The following is a 19,099-nucleotide window of genomic DNA, read 5'->3' as shown; positions in this document are numbered from 1 at the left end:
GTCTCAACATGTCTGGAGGAGATCTTTAACTTAGGGGTAAGGGGCTAGGAGTGCGGAATGTCAATGAGGGTCCTCACAAGTATAGGAATATAAACTTGTGTGTGTGTGTCGGACCCCACCTAGCGGGCCTAGCTCAGGATGAAACTCGCTGACGTCACATCTGGAAAACGAAACTGACGCCTCGGGTTTTCCCGAGAAAGCCTCTGCGGGTTACAAAGCCGCCGGACTCTAGGTGGTATTTAAAGAAGTATGGAGAAGGATTGAATGGCAGTCTGTCACACCGCTTCAGGTCCTACGACACAGACTTACAGCCATTAACCCGCATCGTATTTCTGACTTTTGACCCTGAAAACGACTGCACTTGAACTCAACACCACCCTGCGCCAGCTGAAACGTCGTCACTGCAAGTGGGAGAGTATTCATTGAAACTGTAAGTGTTGTGACACATTTCACGTGAGTTTAAATGCTCCCAATGGTGCTGTGTTGTGAAATTGTTGGCTGCCATTAAACCTGTGAACAAATACTGTATGTAACATGAGTAATTCCTCAGCGGTTGTTTTTCCAGCTCTTCTGTCACACATGATCACACAGTTACGGGAATATTTCATTATACTACAACTATAGACGGAGGAGGAATGTAACTATATATACTCAGTATATATAAAATACACTACTACTACATAGCATACTGTATTCACTTTCAGACGTGAAGTATTTCTACTTTATAGCCTATTTAACTACTTTAAACGCAACGATACGATGAAATAGTAAGAGCAAACATTTTACACTAATATTAATATTTGGCACTTTGCAAGGATGTGTTCTTCAGAATGAGTACTTTTTACTTTTCATGCTTGAATACATTTTACTGTAAAAAATAAAGTACTTTTAAGTAGCCTACTTTTAAATTTGAGTATTTGTGGTATGTGCTGAACCAGACCTGGCTTCATATTCGCCTGCTTCCTCTTTCTTGCCATTCAGAAATTGCAATCATAAGCTGATTTTCCCCGCTGCACCGTAGTACTGCAGAAATCAGGATGCTGATGCTCAGATAGCGTTAAACATAATAATTTTAATTATTATGTATTATTATTATTAATAATAATATAATTTTTTTTATTGATTTTAATGTAACAGTTCATTCAAACATGCAAAGGCAAAGTTGTAATGTTATTTGCTCCCTTTTACTTAAACCAATACAAATATTTGTTGATTGCATTTTTTCTGCATGAATCCGGGTTGTAAAATGACTAAATAGCGCTCTCTACAGGCGAAAAGAATCTTTTAAGATGGACCTGAAATTATTATTATTATAATAATTAATATAACCCTATAAATACACTTGAATAATTATGGTGATTAAACATCCAGCCTGGCTCAGCTTATTTTATTTAAATAAAGCATATGAATAATTCCTCCACCAACATTAGTCCTTGAACATTTCTCTGAGTCTTTCTGTTTTTCACTGTTGCATTCAGTGCAAGGTGCTCTGGGTACTGATAGCTACAACTAAAATATTGATTTGGATAGGCACTTGAGTGTAAATTGAATAGATAGATAATCTTTAATTAAATGCAACAACAGAATGTATTCAATTTTTTTATTGTAGATGATCTGGGAATCATGTTACAGTTCAGTTAAGGTACACGACAGCAAACCAGTGCAATGAGAAATGGATGGTGATGCTAAATGGAGCCCCGATGACAATGCTGATGTTACATTTTTGCTTGCTCCTGCAGAAATGTCTCATTCTAAACCACTGCTCATCCCGTGGCTGCGGGACCAGATTGACAGCGGCAGGTATCCTGGTGTCCACTGGACGAACCCTGTGCGAATAGAGTTCTCCATCCCCTGGAAACATGCTTTAAGGCAGGACTCCTCCGACACTGACATTCTCATCTTTAAGGTAATCGCCACTGACATAATGTATACCTTGTATTCATGGTGTTCTGGTATTCTATGGTGGTCTGTAGTGTCATTTTTGTTTCTTCCCCGCAGGCCTGGGCAGAGGCGAGTGGCAATGGCCGGGCTCAGGGAGACCCCTCAGTGTGGAAGAGGAACTTCCGCAGCGCCCTCCGAGCCAAAGGTTTCAAACTGGTCTTTGACAACAAGAATGATGCTGCTAACCCCCATAAAGTGTTTCGCTGGCCGGATGATTTAGCATCAGGAGGTGAGGATCCACTGGGGCATCTGTAGACAATCACCATTTGATCCTTTATTGTAGTGGATAACAGGCAAGTTAAAAAAAAAGGACTGTTTCCTCTGATAAACTGTACTAAAAATGACCTACTAACAAAAACATTGAATTAGGGCATTAAAAATGCACAGAAAAGATACAAAACATTTTGTTCTCTCGCTTGCAAAATCCAAACACACATTTTATTTCTCTTGCAGTTTTATTCAGGCAAAATTATTCAGCTCGTGTATCTTAACTATAATCCCAGGAAGGGGGGAGGCATCAGTTGGTTCTTCATAGTGCTATACTGCTAAATTAGATAAATACAAAAATCAGGTAATACAGTAAGTGCACCGCAGATACTGCTCATTTATGCTCCCATGTAGGTTATGTGTGGATTCTAAACAATAAAGCCCCTTTCTATCAGTGTGGCCACATACAGTACATATCTGATCACCTCCTTACGTGATGTGGATGATCACAATACTATCTATCTTGCATACATTTAAGTCTGGATTTATGTTTCTGTGGTTGAGATTTGTCAAGGTAATATGCAAATGCAGAGCATGCAAGTCAATGCCATTTGTAATGGGGATTATAAGATTAAATGATTAAGAGATAGTAGGCAGCAGATATTAACTGAGCTCTTTGCTTTCACTCTCAAAGCTAACTCTTCTGCTGGATCCCAGGACCAAGATGACCCCGATTTGTTTGAGGATATTGGTCTTCCTACACAAGAAGTAAGCTACTGTGCCTGTGTGTTTGACTTGTGGAGCACAGGAAGTAGAATGTAAATGCTGTGTAATTATATGATAGCATACGAACTCATTCAGATGTGTGTCTATGATATCTTAGAGCCAGGTTGTGCCGTGCTTTGATGACTGTCTCTATCTTCCAGAACAAAATTTGTTTTTAGGTAAGGCAGAACCTCTTATACTATTTATTATCTCCTGGCATGTATTTTGTAACTCAGAACGTAAATTTATCAAATCATTAATTTGATAGTGAGGAATGTGGAATCACTTTTCTGAATATTTATGAACTAATTCATATTTGCCAGCAGAATCCACTGCCAACCAGGATATTCTCCAGCAGTGTCTAAAGGGACTGAACATTGGCTCTGAAACAGGTAGACGTATCAGCTCTGCTCATCATTTCCTCCTCACTGCTGCAGTATGAGCAGAAAACAAGAGTATCCAAGGTACTTTCCTAGAAACAGTTATTCAGTTTCTCCAACTTTTCCACAGAGGACACCGCAGGCTTTGAGCCTCCTCCTGAGCAACAGCAGCTCCAAAACCCAGTTGTGATTGGTAGACACGCGTTGCCTGGGCAACAGCAGTATCCAGTAACGTTTGAGGGTGCAGTCGGTGAAGCTGGGTTGCCTGAGCAACCAGCACGTCCAATGCAGGGAGCCGTGGGAGGGGCCTGTGGTGGGCAGTTTGCGGAGCAGTTCCTACATACCATGAACAAGACCAGTGACAGAGATAATTTCAGTAAGTTACTGTGAAAATGAAAAGAGGAATTCACACAGAATGACAAAGATGACATCCCTCACAAAATATTAAAATGGTTTATCTTTCATAAGGCCATTCAAACAATGTGGCCTGTCAATATGAATAATATCAGTCAGGATTTGCAACTTGAATAATGTGTTTTGGAGCTGTTAAACACTTTTTCTTATACACTTCTCCTCTTTCTGAATCCTTAGAGACTCAGTTTAGGATATCAGTGTACTATAGAGGGGTGAAGGTGTCTGAGCAGCTGGTTGAGAATGAAGCTGGGGTCCGCTTAGTCTACAGGTAATATCAAAATATGTTGTTTGTTTAATCCATACAAAAAGTGTAGAAAGGACCAGGCTAGCTGTTTCCCCCTGTTTCCAGTCTGTGTGCTTAACTAAAATGCTGCTATATTGATATTGTTGTTACATGTACGACATGTTTATTTGCACTACCGGACTATTTATTTATACATATACTGCATCATTTGCACTCCAGTACTATGTACTGAATACTGCAATAATTCATCTACTGCACTGTTACTATTTCCATAAATTGCACTACTTTATATTCATTGCACTACTGTTCTGCCCAGTCCAATTCATTATTGTACATATCCATCAGTATACTTCTGTTTATAGTAATGCCATCTGTATATAATGTCCATGGTACCACTTGTAAAATATTTTCATAATACTGCTCTATCCTGCATTTATGCACACACTTTATATCCTGCACTTGCGTATTGCACTTCTGGTTAGACCTAAATGTGTAATGACAATAAAACTGAATCTAAAACTAAGCTAACAGTCTCCTGGCTGTAGCTGCATATTTACCATACAGATGTGAGAGTGGTATCAATCTTCTCATCTAACTCTCAGCAAGAAAGCAAATAAACATATTTTCCAAAATGTCAAACTATTCCTTTAATGTTCTCAGGGCTCTGCCTGGCAAATAACCTGTTATTCAACTTCAAATCTAATGAATAAATGTTGTCTTCAGCCCTGAACTCAACGGGACAGTTGTGGATCACGAGTCAGGCCTGTCCGTGGTCTCTCTGCCAAGACCTGGAATCATGCTGGATCAAACCCAAGCCAATCTGACCCAACGCATCCTGGACAAGCTGGGTGATGGTTTGGACGTGGGGGTGTCGGGCCATGTGGTCTATGGCCAGCGACGGGGTGAAATCAAAGCGTTTTGGAGCTTCTCCAAGTTTGACAGGACCACACAGCCCCAAGAGATTTCTAAACTGCAGCCTCAGCCACTGTACCTGTTCAAGGACTTTTTGCGAGGTGGGTGAAAGGAATAATCACGCAGCTTTTTGTTATCTGTGAATACATGTACCGTATCTCGATGCAGTGATTGATTGTCCTTGCCTTTTAGGAATACTGGACTTCATTGATGGGAGAGACTGCCCTCCCTGCTCCCTGTTCTTCTGCCTGGGGGAGAAGTGGCCTGACCCAGACAACAGGCCTTGGGAGAAGAAACTCATCACAGTGGAGGTGAGAGAACCTTTAAATTATTAAAACGCACAGACAATGTTGTGCTCTCAAAGACCTCAAAGCAGTATTTCAGTTTGGCAGATTCTTTTTTTTTTGCTGCACATGTCTCTATCAAATTTCATGAGTGATCAAACCCCTGAAATTGGCCACTCAAGGCAGCTGTAGTCAGCAGCACTTTTCAAGACGCAATTCTGTCTCAGTATTGATTAATAGCACTGATGGAACAAAGCCTGAATACAGGTGGTGACAGCTGATCCCTCGGGTGTGAAAGGTTTTTCTGCCCCCGAGCCTATACAGAGGAGTGCATGCTGAGAAATGAAAAGCTTGAAAAATGTTACTTTAAAGAAACCAGCTTGACACATCTCATTGCTCCAGCTTTCTCAAATTTCATGGCTTCTGTCAAGCTCAATTTTGCCATCTCGCTCTTGTCATTCTTGTCATTGCGTCTGACTTCTGCTCCCTATTTTTTCTCTCTCAGGTGGTTCTGACTTCAGTGGAGTTACTGAAGAATATGGCTGTTGGAGGTGGCGCTTCCTCCCTGCAGTCTGTGGAGCTGCAGATGTCGCTCGAAGAGATGATGGAGATGTACTGACGCACTTTGCTGTGCCTTAAGAAAGTCTTTGTTTACCCTTTTTGTAATCTTTAACCTTGATGACAAGGAAGAACATCTCATGTGTACATGTTTTCTGAACATTTTATATCTTTATTCCACACCAAATAGAATAGATCCAGTCAGGTTTTAGAGTTGGTCATAGTACTGAATCGGCTCTTTTGAGGGTGTCTAATGATATCCTTCGAGGTGTTGATTCTGGTAACTGTGTTGTCTTGCTCTTGTTAGATCTTACAGCGGCATTTGATACAGTTGATCATAACATTCTCATTGATCGTCTTAGGGATCAGGTTGGTATTCAGGGCTTAGCCCTAAAATGGTTCTCTTCCTATTTAAAGAATAGGACTTTTTCAGTCAGCTTAGGGGATTATTTTTCTTCCATTGCCCCCCTTGTGTGTGGGGTTCCACAGGGCTCAATACTGGGACCAATTTTATTTTCCCTTTATATGCTCCCTTGGTGCCATATGTTTGTTTTCTGTTTTTCTGTTTCTTTTTTATATTTTGTGTACAGCACTTTGGTTCCAATTGTGGTGTTGAAAGTGCTTTATAAATAAAGTTGAGTTGAGTTGAGTAGATCAGGTAATAATAATGGTATTAATAATTGCTCTGGTGTTGGTTTTGCTGGTTCTGCACAAAGGAACAAAACCAATATATTTAAGGTGCAACTTGTACCATGTTTTAACATAAATATGTGCTTTTAAATTAATTTACACTTTGATATTTTTACATAAAATGTGATCAGAGCATTTGGAATCAGTCTAAATGCTTTTGATCTTGTATCACATGAGGCAGTTTAGCACAATATGCTGAATATACACCTGAGCACAATCTGAGACAGCAACACACCAGAGACTGTACAGGAAAAAGTAAATATGCTGCGCAGATGTTTATTTCATTTTCTTGTATTAAGGGGTCTGGCTAACCAATGAGTGCATGTATCAGATATCAGATGTTGCCTATTTGGAATTTACTCTCAAGCAACGCTATAGAGGAGATTGAAACTATGCATTACTATACAAATAGTATTAGTACAAACAATATAATTACAATATATGGAAAATATATATAAAAATATTGGAGGATATTATCATGTTATTGCCATGAAATCAGTTCCTTCTTAGGATCTACTATCAATTCAGAATTTCGTTCTTAACTCAAACCAGTGTGACCTTATTTGTGCTCTTTTATAAGAAATAATAAATTTGCTTTTTATATCCTTTCTTGAGTTCACTCTTTCAGAATGGCTGGGTCTGGGTGAGAAATACATCACCTTGTTTTCATATCGTCCACATGTTTACAACAAATATTTATGCACTGTCAAACTTCAGAAGTCGGATCATTATAGAAGAAACTTAATCAACTGAATGGATTTGACATGTTTCAGTCCTTCTCTCCTTCCTCTGCTTCTCCATCATTCTCTGACTCAGACTGCCCCTCCTCAGTGAAGGAATTTTCCCTCAGTCCTGACATTGGGACCAGCTTCCCCTCTGAATCCACGGCCATCGGCTGGATAATGTTATCTCTGCAAAACAAATGAGGGGTAAAAATATGCATAATTTATTAAACAGTATTAACATTGTTCTTATTGTACTCATTTAATCTTTGTTTGACCTCAGCCTATATTGGACACTTAGTGAGGAGGGTGCCATTGTGAAGATTTTTACAAATAAACTCAGTGATCTCTAGTGTCACTTGTATCATGAGGCTTCCTCTCTGCAAATGTTAAAAGGGAAATACTGCATGATACAGAATAACTCAGTATATGATATTAATTTATATTAGGATTTATATTAGGCTTACTGATGTAAAAAACAAAAGATTGAGAGCATTAATAAATATAAATATGATATCTAACACATGCAATGAAGAATATAGTTCTATAGTAGTAGTCTTTAAGGTGTTATAATACTTTGATAACTGAGATTTAACAGAAACTGCAGCCTCTCTCTTCTGCAATATTTTCAACAACAGTTTAAGAACAATTCAAATATCTTACCACTGCTTTATTTAAAATGAGAACACATTTGTAACTAAAGGGTTTGGGGGAAAACTGAAGGTTTACAACTATATTTCTTGTTTTGCAGTGCTGGGAGACAATACAGTAGAACCCCATTCATTTTCATTGCATGTTCAGAAATCTTTTTCCTTTTAAAATGCTTCCTCAAGGGACGTATTTATTAAGATCAACTGAGCCACTTTGACACACAGCCTTGTCACAGTTTAAGCTTTAAAACCATTAGTCAAAGGTCGTTGATAAGAGATACTGTATGTCTATGAGTCGTTGTCATTTCGCTGACCTGGACAGCTTGTTGAAGAGCATGATCAGCCTCTTGGCCTCCTCCTCCTTCTCCTCCTCTGTCATGCCCTCCATGGGGTCCGGCTGCTCTGTCTCCACTCGCCCCGTCACCGGGTTGATGCGATCTTTGACCTGCCGGTACTCCTCAGTGTCCGAGTCAGAGTCGCTGGAATACTGGGCGTCAGAGCTGGTGGTCCTGGACCCCCCGCCAAGCAAACCCCTGGTGGCCAGCAGGCCTGCTGCGTTGCCGTAGCCTGTGTACTTGACAAAACGACTCACTGGAAGAAGAAAAGCAAGGGTGGTGATCGGTATTGTATACACAAACATTAATGTTGATGAAAATCATTAAATCAGGTTTGTAAGCTATGCAAAGAAAATAAGAAAACTACAAAACATTTTCAACACCACACTGACACCCCAGGGAGTCACTGATTACTAATGCATGTTGCGCAGACAAACATTGATCAAAACCACTAAAATGTACTTTAAATTCTAGTGGAGAGCTCAAAGTTTCCAAATATGTCAGGCTGAATTTTCAAGAAATGTATATAAAAATCATACAGAAGTCTATTTTTAAGAATATTTGTAATGGCGGACATTTAAGTTTGAATATTTTTTTATATATTCAGATTCAGTGAATGCTGAAACAGGTAGATGTAAAATATAAATATGTGATTTTGTTTAACAAAAGGCAAAATCTTTCAAGCTATTTTAGAGGAAATTTAAGGGGAAGACGAGGATTTAAAGTCAGATCAAGATGAAAAAAGAGTACATCCGTGGTCTTGATCCAATTTGATCATTTCAATTTACAGCGTTGTATTTTTGTGACTGAAAATTGTAATATAAACAATCCCTGGAACTCCAGAGAGAGTGATAAAGTCTGGTCTTACCATTTTCCTTGCAGAGGACAAAGATGAGGTCAGCAGCGCAGTGTTTGAGGTCTGTATCCAGATGAGTCATGAGACGGATCAGACGACTCTTCACTGTGGAGCCTTCCTCTGGCCTGTGTGATACATCTCTCAGAGGAGGCAGGATCTAATGACAGTGATAAATCATAATTTCAGTTGTCTTTACCATTTGAAAAAATACTAGTTTCAAAACTGTGAGAAGCAAAATGGGACATGTGCTTTCTCAGAGGTATCATGTTTTTGGTTGGTATTACATGTTTCCTGATGTAATGGCGTGTTTCTCTGTGGGCCCTGCAGCTCTCCGTCAGCAGATTGAGGATTGGTGTCAGCTTCTCTTTCATCTTATCACCCTGAGAAGCAAACAAACAAGGAAGACTGCCTCAGGTTATTTCAGTATTAGCGAAAAGGTCTCCATTTTAAACTCAACTTTTTCAGGAACAAACTCAAAACTTTAGCTTGGCCACTAAGCATTCAGCCCCTTCTCTAGATATTACATTCTCCCTCACCGAATCCAGGCGTCTCTCCATGAACAGCACCAGGGAGTGGACACAGTCCATGTTAACCCCCTGGCACTGCTGCGAGTCTGGTTCCAGAGGCACCCTCAGCAGCACATCGAGACACTGGAGAGGCAGCGCTGACAACAGGTTGACTGTGTGACTGAGGGAAGATTACAGGAACAGAGTGTAAGAGTTGATAAAGGAGAACACAGAGGCAAAGTATTTGGTTGAGTTTGGCATGATTGAATATTTTATACCGGTACAATGAGTGGTAAAAATACAAACATATACTACTTATAAAGCTGTGATCAGAATTAAATATTACTCAGTGCTTTACAGAAGAATATGGAGTGAGACAAATGTATTATCAGCCCAACATTTTTAAAATGTACATTAACATTAGAGGAATCATCGCTGATACAGAAATCAAAGGCTTGTTCTATGCAGATAACAAGGAATTAACAGTTAAAATAAAATAAAATGAAACAAAACATGAAAGAAATCCAGACTTCAGGAAAAATATATTTATTATCACAATTTAATCAGATCTACTGTAAGTTTGAACCTGTTTGTGGAAGCCTCAAGAAGAGGATGTGTGCTATCAAATCCAGAAGTACTTACAGATCAATGTTTATAGATGAATGAGTATTACTTTAAATTATATAAAAAACAATGATAAAAATAAATAAATAAATGAAAATCTGAATAAGCTATAAAGCTCTCTTTTCCATTCACTGACAAATGTACTTTATGTCAACATTAATCATTATTTTTTTAACTAATCTGTCAGATACTATATAGTACTTAAGATTAAATTTACCTTATTTATACCTGTCCTGTACATGCTGTAAACACATGATTATATACCAGTATCCAGATCATTTTGACAACATTGTATTTAGCCATTTATGCCTATGATAGAGCTCATTTGAACTAAACAAAAGTTAAACTGAGATAGAATGAGAACATGTGCGTGAAATTATATAAAGAAACAAAAGTGTGACACCTGCACCTTTAAATGCATCTGCATTGTTGTTTTTAAGGAATATTAATGATGACCGTCAATGCAATTTTCTGTCTATCCAACCTCACTTTAATTCATGCTCACCCCTGTAGTTCATCAGAGTCGTCCGAAAGCATACACTTCCTCATCAGGCAGAGACGCAGGAGTGCCACCAGGTGTCGGTAAAGAGCTGCATCGTCCTGAGGGAGGAGAAAACATACACTACATTCTGTATTATAAGTTAAATTGGGCTGATAATGTGTGAAGTACAGCTGAGAGACGATAAGAGGTTAAGGGAGGATAGGTTCTGATTTAATCTTAAACTTAAATTTATTTCGTCAAAGAGAGATAGAGGTGATGATGCTGACATTATGCCTGAAGGCTGACAGGTTTATTATGGACTCCCAGTCACTTTACCTCACTTGGCTCCTGCCTGTGGGTGCTGTAGGTGATGTTGAAGAGGATTTTGAGGATCTCTATGATACGCTGAGAGGCTTCCAGTGAGATGGGTGGTGCTGCTGGGCCCAGCACACACTCATACTGATCCTTCCACTGAACCTCCAGGCAGCTCTCCAGAGCTGCTGTGAGGATGGACACACCTCCCTCCTGGAAGGGCAACATAATGAGTGTGGGAGCAGGAAGGAAGCATAAAATATAAACTGAAGGTGACATGATAAACAAAAGGAGTTACAGCTCAGAGGATTGTTATATCAGAATGATCTACCACATATTATAATTACCATAATATATACTACACTACATATTTAATACAGTAACTTTGTAGTAAGTAAGGTTATGTTACCTGTTGAAGCTGAGTCCTGAGCTCTGGCCGCAGAGCAGTAATAAGGAACATGAGGCGTAGTTCATAGAACTGAACACTGGAGGGAGATGAGCAACTAACACTGGAGGATAGACGCTCTATGAGACCACACATGAGCCTGAAAAATAACAAGAGCATACCTGTCTAGAAATATGTTGATTTGTACAAAAGCCAAATTAAGGTTCTGAAAAATTAGAATAATACTGTCACTGAGCCAAACACTGTTTTGACTTTGCTCTATCAATTTCCATCTCAGTTTGGGATTTGCATTTCTCATAAACCCTCTGTTAACAGGCATGAATTTGTTGCTTTCAATCAAAATTGGGTGTATGTGTATATAATCAGCCATATAAGCAAATAGTTTGTGAACACTGGGGCATGTCTCTGCTTTTTCTCATTGTTGAAAGTTGGTGCAAAATTACGAGTTGAAACAGAAGCATTTGCTCTTAGATTCACTGGAAATACCGTAAAGTGACTTAGAACTGTCTACATTTGACCATTATATGCAAGAAACAGGAACAGCAGGAACAGCTAAATGTACCCAGAAATGTGAGTTACAAAGCCAACAGCTGTGTTTAACAGTATTTGGGATTGTTGTGTGTTTTTGTCTGTGTAATATGAGGAAGCCCACCTGAGAGCACTGAACCTCTCCTGTGCCCAGGTGCTGTTGTACACCACATTACACAACACCTTCATGGCCTCTTTTCTCTGTGCCTCCTCTCCTGACTCCCCCTCTTCATCCTCCGCCTCTTCCTGCCCCTCCATCTTGCTCTCTCTACGGTCCCTCCTCCCTCGCTCCAGCACCTTTTGATGTATGCCGCTTCTGTGCATTTCGTTGATGCTGGTCCTGTGGCTCCCAAACCAGCTGATGCTGTCCAGATCTCCGCTGTTGGCGATGCTGATATCACTCTTGGCGTCCTCATCAAAGGCAGCGCACTCTTCGTTTTGGTCAATGGCTTCAACGTCGCCTTCGTCGTCATCAGTGCGACACTGCAACACTTTGGCCTCAGCGAGAGAAACAATGATGTTATCATAGAAATCGGAGTCAGGGTCGCTGGCTTCGTCACTTGCATCACATGTGGTCAGCCCGGCTAGTTTGGCCACCGTCAGAAGAGAGCTGTCGGTCACCAAGGGGCCCAGAACCTTTTTGTCTCTGGAGAGGATTCTCAGCGTGCGTAGAGATACTCTCAACAGACGACATTTCACTCCTGTTCTTATGAATCTCAAGAGGACAACAGCTAAATTCTGAGGACAGGAAAAGAAAAACAGACACTGAATTTAGCAACATTCTTCAGAAGTTGCAACTGACAATGCCTCTGGGCAAGCAGAAAGTGACAGTATCAGGTACCTGTCTGAGGATGAGGCCTCGATCCTCCTGGTCGTACTCGTCACATTCGGAGTCAGAATCAGTGTATTCCCTCACTTTATTGTTCCTGAACTGGTACAGCCGGGCAAAGAATAAATAAGATCATATGTTAATTAGTTTAGGGCGCTCTCATGTGCAACCAAAAGCAATAGTTGAACATTATTTTGAAATTGTGGCAGCACTGTACCTCTTCTAGTTTTCTTTGCTTTAGGAGTTGGAGAGTCCGATTTCAGTGAGCATCGCAGCAGAAGAGAGAGAAAATACTATTAGTACATATTGGTGTTCTCACTGTGAATCAGGGGCCAAGCTTTACACAAAGCTTTTCCCAAAGCTGCTGAGAGGACTGAGGGAACTCTTAAACTAAGAGAAGGGGCGGGGTTAACGGATGACATGTTTCTAAATTAATTTACTCCCTATGTCTACAGTGATTGGTTGACAGGTGAGCAGTCTGTCAGTGAATGTGAAATAAAGTGTTTATCAATACACAGGAGCGTGAAAAGGAACTAGATTGGAGAAGATTAGATAAAAAACGTTTAATCAAATTAATTATAGATCAAAATTAAATTAAATCAAATTTAATTAAAAAAATCTAATTATACAAAACCTATAATACAATATGTTATTAAAATTCATATTCATATATTATATTCATATATTCATTTATTCAAATCATAAATTAAATCTAATTAAAACTAATTAAAAATCTTATTAAATAAAAAATGTAATTAAATTAAATATTAAATAAAATCAAATTATAAATTTGTAATATAATAATTTCATTAAAAACTAAAAATTAAATGTAAATAATATTCTAATTAAATATTACATTACATCAAATTAATAAATATAAATGAAAAAATTAATAAAAAATGTAATTCAATCAAATCAAATAAAATTAAAAGTTTAATTATATTAAATTTAGATAGATAGATAGATAGATAGATAGATAGATAGATAGATAGATAGATAGATAGATAGATAGATAGATAGATAGATAGATAGATAGATAGATAGATTAACATGTAGTATGTTGGTTATTCAATTGCTCTGCCAGGGCTCAATCTGCCTGAGCATGCAAGGCGAGAGGATCAGGGACAACTGATACAGCAGAATTACTAATCACAGACAGACTGCAGAGTGGGGGTGGGGATGGGTGGATGAGACGAAGGAGTGGGGTGAGGGGGGTAAGAAAAGGTGAGGATTAAGGAACACAGGTAGGACAGAAATGTGACAGTGAACTGATAGCAACATAAACCAACTTACTTTCCTTCGGTCCCTCTCCTCTGCATCAAAGAAGAAGCACTGGGCGTACTGCAGGAGAGAAATGATGACAAAATGATGGTCTGTAAATGTCATATGCAGCAGTGTATCATCCAGACACAAGAATGTGTGAGCATCTGTGTGGTGTTACCTCTTTGTTGAACTCCTGCAGCTGTGTCTGAACACCGTTCTCATCCCCCTGCTTGATGCACTGGATAATCCCCTCCAGGTCCACGTCCATCGTGCGCTTCCTGCGCACACACACACGCGCACACACAGGGAGAGGACATAACAAAATTAAAGTTACACAACAATAATGATGAGGATGGTGGTGACTGAGGTTATGCATCATTAAACACATAGTGACAAAATACAACACGCATAGTATATGTTTGGTCTGTTATTCACCCAGAATGTGGAAATAAAAGCCAATAAATGTCATATTAATGGGCAGAAATGCAAGACGATCAGTAAAATACTGATACATGTTTCCTGGCTAATACATGACAATTGTCCATACTGAGATATGTTATATACACACATAAAAAAGACTGCAGACAGATTACTCCATTTGTCTAAACTTACCTTGTGCAATTCACTTAATCAGCCAGGTGATATACCGTAGGTGTACCGCTCCAACTTGACTTCAGCGCGCTTTTCAGTGTTTCTCAGTCCACGTATGCACAGTATAATATGCTCTGCCTTTGAATTTGCTCAGTTCACTTGCTTTCCAGTTACCCTCATGCACTCAGCATATCTCTGTATCGCTCCCTCTCTGTGTCTCCCCCTTCCACTCTCTCTTTAATCCAAGAGAGATACAGGAGCCATGGAGTGGTTATGGTTATAATCCACTAATGGACTCTAAGCTTATATCTCTCAGCGTTGACCCTCTAACCTACAGGTTTTCCAGACTTGTGCTGCACATCTCTCTCTCTCTCTCTCTCTCTCTCTCTCTCTAACACAGTCTTTCACTCAAATCTCTTAATAGCTTGGGAATCACTAAAATTAAGATTTTGTTTTCATCACGCTTCTCTAGCTGTTGCATAACCACACTGGAGCTATTGACAGCTGAGCTGAACTTGAAAAACATTGCTGAGAAATGCATCTGCAGAGTCACAGATAACATCAATATTATTCAGCTGCTACCTTAAAGCTTAAAATGTCTGTTTTTTTATTGGGCAAAATCCTTCCATCATGTAAATGAAAGGTGCAATGAATTACATATTGTGCATACAGTATTATAATGCTGTCTAATCCCACAAGATGGAGCTATTTTCATGGTTGAGTCAATCCGACCATGAACTCTGAAGGTTATTTATCTCTTGCACAATATGTGTGCACTATAAAATGTTTCCATTAAAAGGAAATTTTACTCTATTCATAAACTACAAATGGTACCAATCCACAGCAGATCAGCTGCAACAGAAATCAGTCTGCAGTAAGGGATGATAGCAAACATATTGCTCAAATTCTGATTTTATTCTAGTAAATGTTTTTTTAAATCAATGTTTTTGTTTTCAATTTAGCTAACCTACTTTCAGCTGTCATACACAGTGTACTGTAAAGACAAGATAGAAGTTTACACACTTGTTGCTAAGTGTCTTGAGTGCCCTGAAAGATAAAATCTGTGAGAAGGTGATATGCGAGTGAATGGCTTTCCTGGCAGGATGCTCACTCTTGTGCCCATTGGGTAGAGGAAACAGGACCGGGAGGCTGAAGTGGCCGGCTGGAGGCTCAAGGCTTACAACAACAGGATGCACACTACGTCATGGATAGTGGGAGAAAAGTCAGAGGAGTCCTGACAAAGTGCGCTCATGGAAGTCAACGCATAATCCTTCAAGATGAATTAGACACTTGAGATGTAGGAAATAAACAAGACAGAGCTACAAGAGACTGATGACCTTCAGTAACCTTTAAAACCAGCGGAAGAAAACAACCATTGTCACAGATGTACGCAATCCAGGACTATCTGCTTTAATCATCCTGACCCAGACTGACATCATGACTACAGTAGCAGTCATAACAGTTGGGACACAAAATACTACATGTCACCTAAATTCAACTGATCTCTGTGAACTTTCAAGGGTCAATCCACTTTAATGAGAATCTGTTTTGGACAGAGTATGGATCTTTATGTTTTTGTTAGAATGTATGTTTGTATGATGTATATTTTTTTCCCCATAAAATGAGTCCTTAGGATAGTATGGCTATTTTATGTCATGGTAAATGTCCATAAGGTATGGAGTTGATGGGCTGATGTGGAAGCTTGAAACCTCAAGTGCGCATGCACTGAGAATGAACTTTTCAGTGTATGTGCATGGAGACATCTTGTTTTAAGTAGTTTAGTTGTTTCACACTTTATTCTAAGACCCCCTATTTAGCATTTCTAAGCAGTATATAAACATTTAATAAATGTTTTTAACACACTATAATGTAGTTGTGTGCAGCTATAAAGACAATCTTAAGCATTAATTAATGTACAGTATTTGTCACCAATTCTAACTTCTCCTATGAAGACAGTTTATATTATTACAACTGCATTTTATTATATTGTCTTCATGATCTGTTTATGGTATCCACTTATGTGTTATACTTACAAATACATTAATAAACACTTATATCTGCTTACAACTACATTATAGTGTGTAAAACATAAATAAAATGTTTAAGTGCTTATGGATGTTAAATAGGGGTTAAAGTAAAGTGTACAAAATATTTGCATGTTGATAGATTCTGGAGTTTTCAAAGAGAACGAAGGAGTAGATATAATTTGAAGAATTTTAACAAATAAAAAAACATATCAGACACAAATTATTATTCAAAGCAGAGTATTTGTATAGGTCTTAAAACATGTCTGGAAGGGGGCTTTAATTAAATAACAAATGTGGTAATTACACATATTCTCCATGTAGATTCATAATTACTTCTACTTGTATTACAGAAAACGATCCTGATACTCTCCAAGAGGGATGAAAAAACATTTTACAACTTTGCAATATTAGTGTAAGACTGCAACTAATTATTATTTTCATTATCGATTAATCTGCCAATCATTTTCTCAATTGATCAAGTAATCATTTGGTGTATAAAATGTCAGAAAGTCCATTACAACTTACTAAAGCCTGAGGTGATGTCATGAAATTGCTTGTTTTGTCTGACCAACAGTCTAAAACCCATATTCAGTTTACAATCCTATAAGAGAAAGAAAAGCAGGAAATTCTCATGCTTGAGAAGCTGGAATGCAGGAATGTCATCATTTCTTTTTGATAAATTACTCAAACCACAATTACTTAATTAATTAATTAGCAAAATAGTTTCCAATTAATTTTCTGTCTACTGACTTATCCATTAATCGACATATTGTTTTAGCTGTTATTAGTGATAAAGTTTGCTGTTGTAGTATGTATTTACTTGGGTTTAAAATGTTTAAAATCAGAAGAATGATCAGTTTGCTCAAAGCTAGGCAGCAGCAGATGGAGCAGCAGGAACTGGTTTACCAAGAGACTCTGCTGTCTTTTGGCACGTAATCCTTGTCGTCATGCAGGTTGTAACCGTTTAGGGGGAAATCCATCATAAAACAACCCTTGGATAATCCATGCTTAATCATATGTGAAATCACAAAACTGCATTATCATTTGACTGCTAATGCTCTTGCCTGCATGTGTGCCAGTGATGACTCACTGCACTACTCTGAGAACTCAGCCTGCCCAGATGGTAGTCACAGGAAAGGTACACAATAGACTCTGGAAGGGAAGTTGTGATTCGGACAGAAGGAGAGAGATTGAGAGGAACAGTGTGGAGGTTGGAAAACATTAAATGTGACACTTGCTCCCCATGGATTTACTGTACTATTAAAAGATTTATGAGAATTATGGAATAATTTCCTAGAGAGATGTTAGAATGGCCATGTGCCAAACTTGAAAAGTTCTTTCTGTGACCATTTGTAAGTGGGATAGCAAAGATATGAACTATTCCTAGATGCTATAATTGTATCAGATTATCTGATTTATTATCTTTGAGGAAAGATGTAAGATCAAGAAGTTGTTTTTGAAACACTGTATTGGGGGGTGTGTGAGTGCAGGACATTTCAGGAATAAACACGGTGACGGCAAAAGTTACTCAAGGGAAAACGGCACAGGAAAAATGGGGCGATAAAGAAAAGCCTTGAGGAGAATTGCGGTTATTTTGAGCTCTGCTGGCTTCCTGCAGGTGATGGAGATGAAAGAATGATTTCTGGAACAATTGCTCAGCAAGCAAGTGGAGTGAGGGAGGAGAGGGATGGAGGAGGATGTGGATGAGGGGGGGTCGGTGGAGCAAAGAGTGAACATAAGAATCAATGTAAACATCGTACAAGGTACAAGGTCACTTCAAGTACAAGTACAAGGTTGTGCTTGCAAAAGGTTGTTTATATGAGTATCACAGCTCTTGTAAAACTGCCACCATAGCTGCTTTATTACGTGTGGGAGTTGTCTGGCAGTATGACACACCCCCTCACCCTGCCATTACACTATAAAGGACCAGAAGTAGAGAGGGATGACAGACTTGGTCATCCAACAATCAACAAGAGACTACAATTGGTTTACTCAAAAAGCCACAGCAGGTTTTGGGATTTTCTTGGCGGTAAGTTTCATGCTGGATTCATGCTTCTGCAGGTCTCTAATCCATAATTGATATCTTTATTGACTTTTCTCGTCACAAAATCTTTTGTCTCTGTATTATTATGGCTAATATTGAGCTGCACAGACCATTTGTTAGGAATAAATCTGGTCAGGACAGTATGTTTTCCTCACCATCACTGTTTTTCTGCCACAGGCCTGTGCGGTATGGAGATAACCATTCTGCTGCTGCTGACTGTGCCTTTGACTGCTGCCACACCACTTAGACCAACTCACAGGTCAGTGAAAAACATCAGTATATACCGCTAATGACAGTAACCATAATAATGTATTACCCACTGCCTGCTAATCTGTAAATAAAATATCAAATTAATAATATATTAATAGATACCTTTTTCTGATGGACCCACAGGTCAGACGCAGACACTGTCCTCCCAGGGGACACTGTCCAGGCTTCAGGGGTGAAAACGTCAGAGGACACACAAGAGCAGCATGCTCGAACACTGAAGATCATCCCATTTCATTCAGAAGACAAATATCTAAACCTGG

General features: G+C 38.9%; 2 protein-coding genes across 5 annotated transcripts; one reads left to right on the top strand and one right to left on the bottom strand.

Annotated features, from left to right (window-relative positions):
- The first annotated feature begins 156 nt into the window (after nucleotides 1-156).
- On the top strand, nucleotides 157-7,003 carry irf3 (interferon regulatory factor 3). Of its 2 annotated transcripts, none has more exons than XM_044179843.1 (11): nucleotides 157-430; nucleotides 1,740-1,906; nucleotides 1,999-2,170; nucleotides 2,843-2,916; nucleotides 3,032-3,092; nucleotides 3,240-3,305; nucleotides 3,424-3,669; nucleotides 3,885-3,975; nucleotides 4,675-4,964; nucleotides 5,056-5,174; nucleotides 5,653-7,003. In XM_044179843.1, exons 2-11 carry the CDS (start codon nucleotides 1,742-1,744, stop codon nucleotides 5,764-5,766), a joined length of 1,398 nt encoding a protein of 465 aa, XP_044035778.1. In that variant the 5' UTR covers nucleotides 157-430; nucleotides 1,740-1,741; the 3' UTR covers nucleotides 5,767-7,003. The 2 variants fall into 2 exon arrangements, with proteins under 2 accessions (XP_044035778.1, XP_044035777.1); XM_044179842.1 differs by having other exon boundaries at nucleotides 3,237-3,305.
- On the bottom strand, nucleotides 6,656-19,075 carry si:dkey-94f20.4 (synembryn-A). Of its 3 annotated transcripts, none has more exons than XM_044179841.1 (14): nucleotides 18,942-19,075; nucleotides 14,086-14,185; nucleotides 13,938-13,985; nucleotides 12,862-12,879; nucleotides 12,657-12,746; nucleotides 11,940-12,553; nucleotides 11,291-11,426; nucleotides 10,906-11,094; nucleotides 10,594-10,688; nucleotides 9,495-9,645; nucleotides 9,243-9,338; nucleotides 8,971-9,115; nucleotides 8,082-8,358; nucleotides 6,656-7,306 (listed from the first exon to the last, which is right to left on the bottom strand). In XM_044179841.1, exons 2-14 carry the CDS (start codon nucleotides 14,173-14,175, stop codon nucleotides 7,165-7,167), a joined length of 2,091 nt encoding a protein of 696 aa, XP_044035776.1. In that variant the 5' UTR covers nucleotides 14,176-14,185; nucleotides 18,942-19,075; the 3' UTR covers nucleotides 6,656-7,164. The 3 variants fall into 3 exon arrangements, with proteins under 3 accessions (XP_044035776.1, XP_044035775.1, XP_044035774.1); XM_044179840.1 differs by lacking the exon at nucleotides 18,942-19,075 and adding an exon at nucleotides 14,520-17,005; XM_044179839.1 differs by lacking the exon at nucleotides 18,942-19,075 and having other exon boundaries at nucleotides 14,086-14,507.
- Between the last annotated feature and the right edge of the window lie 24 nt (nucleotides 19,076-19,099).

The sequence above is a fragment of the Siniperca chuatsi genome, linkage group LG20 (genome assembly GCF_020085105.1).
Source record: "Siniperca chuatsi isolate FFG_IHB_CAS linkage group LG20, ASM2008510v1, whole genome shotgun sequence".
NCBI classification, from domain to species: Eukaryota; Metazoa; Chordata; class Actinopteri; order Centrarchiformes; family Sinipercidae; genus Siniperca; species Siniperca chuatsi.
This window is presented reverse-complemented; position numbering and strand designations above follow the sequence as displayed.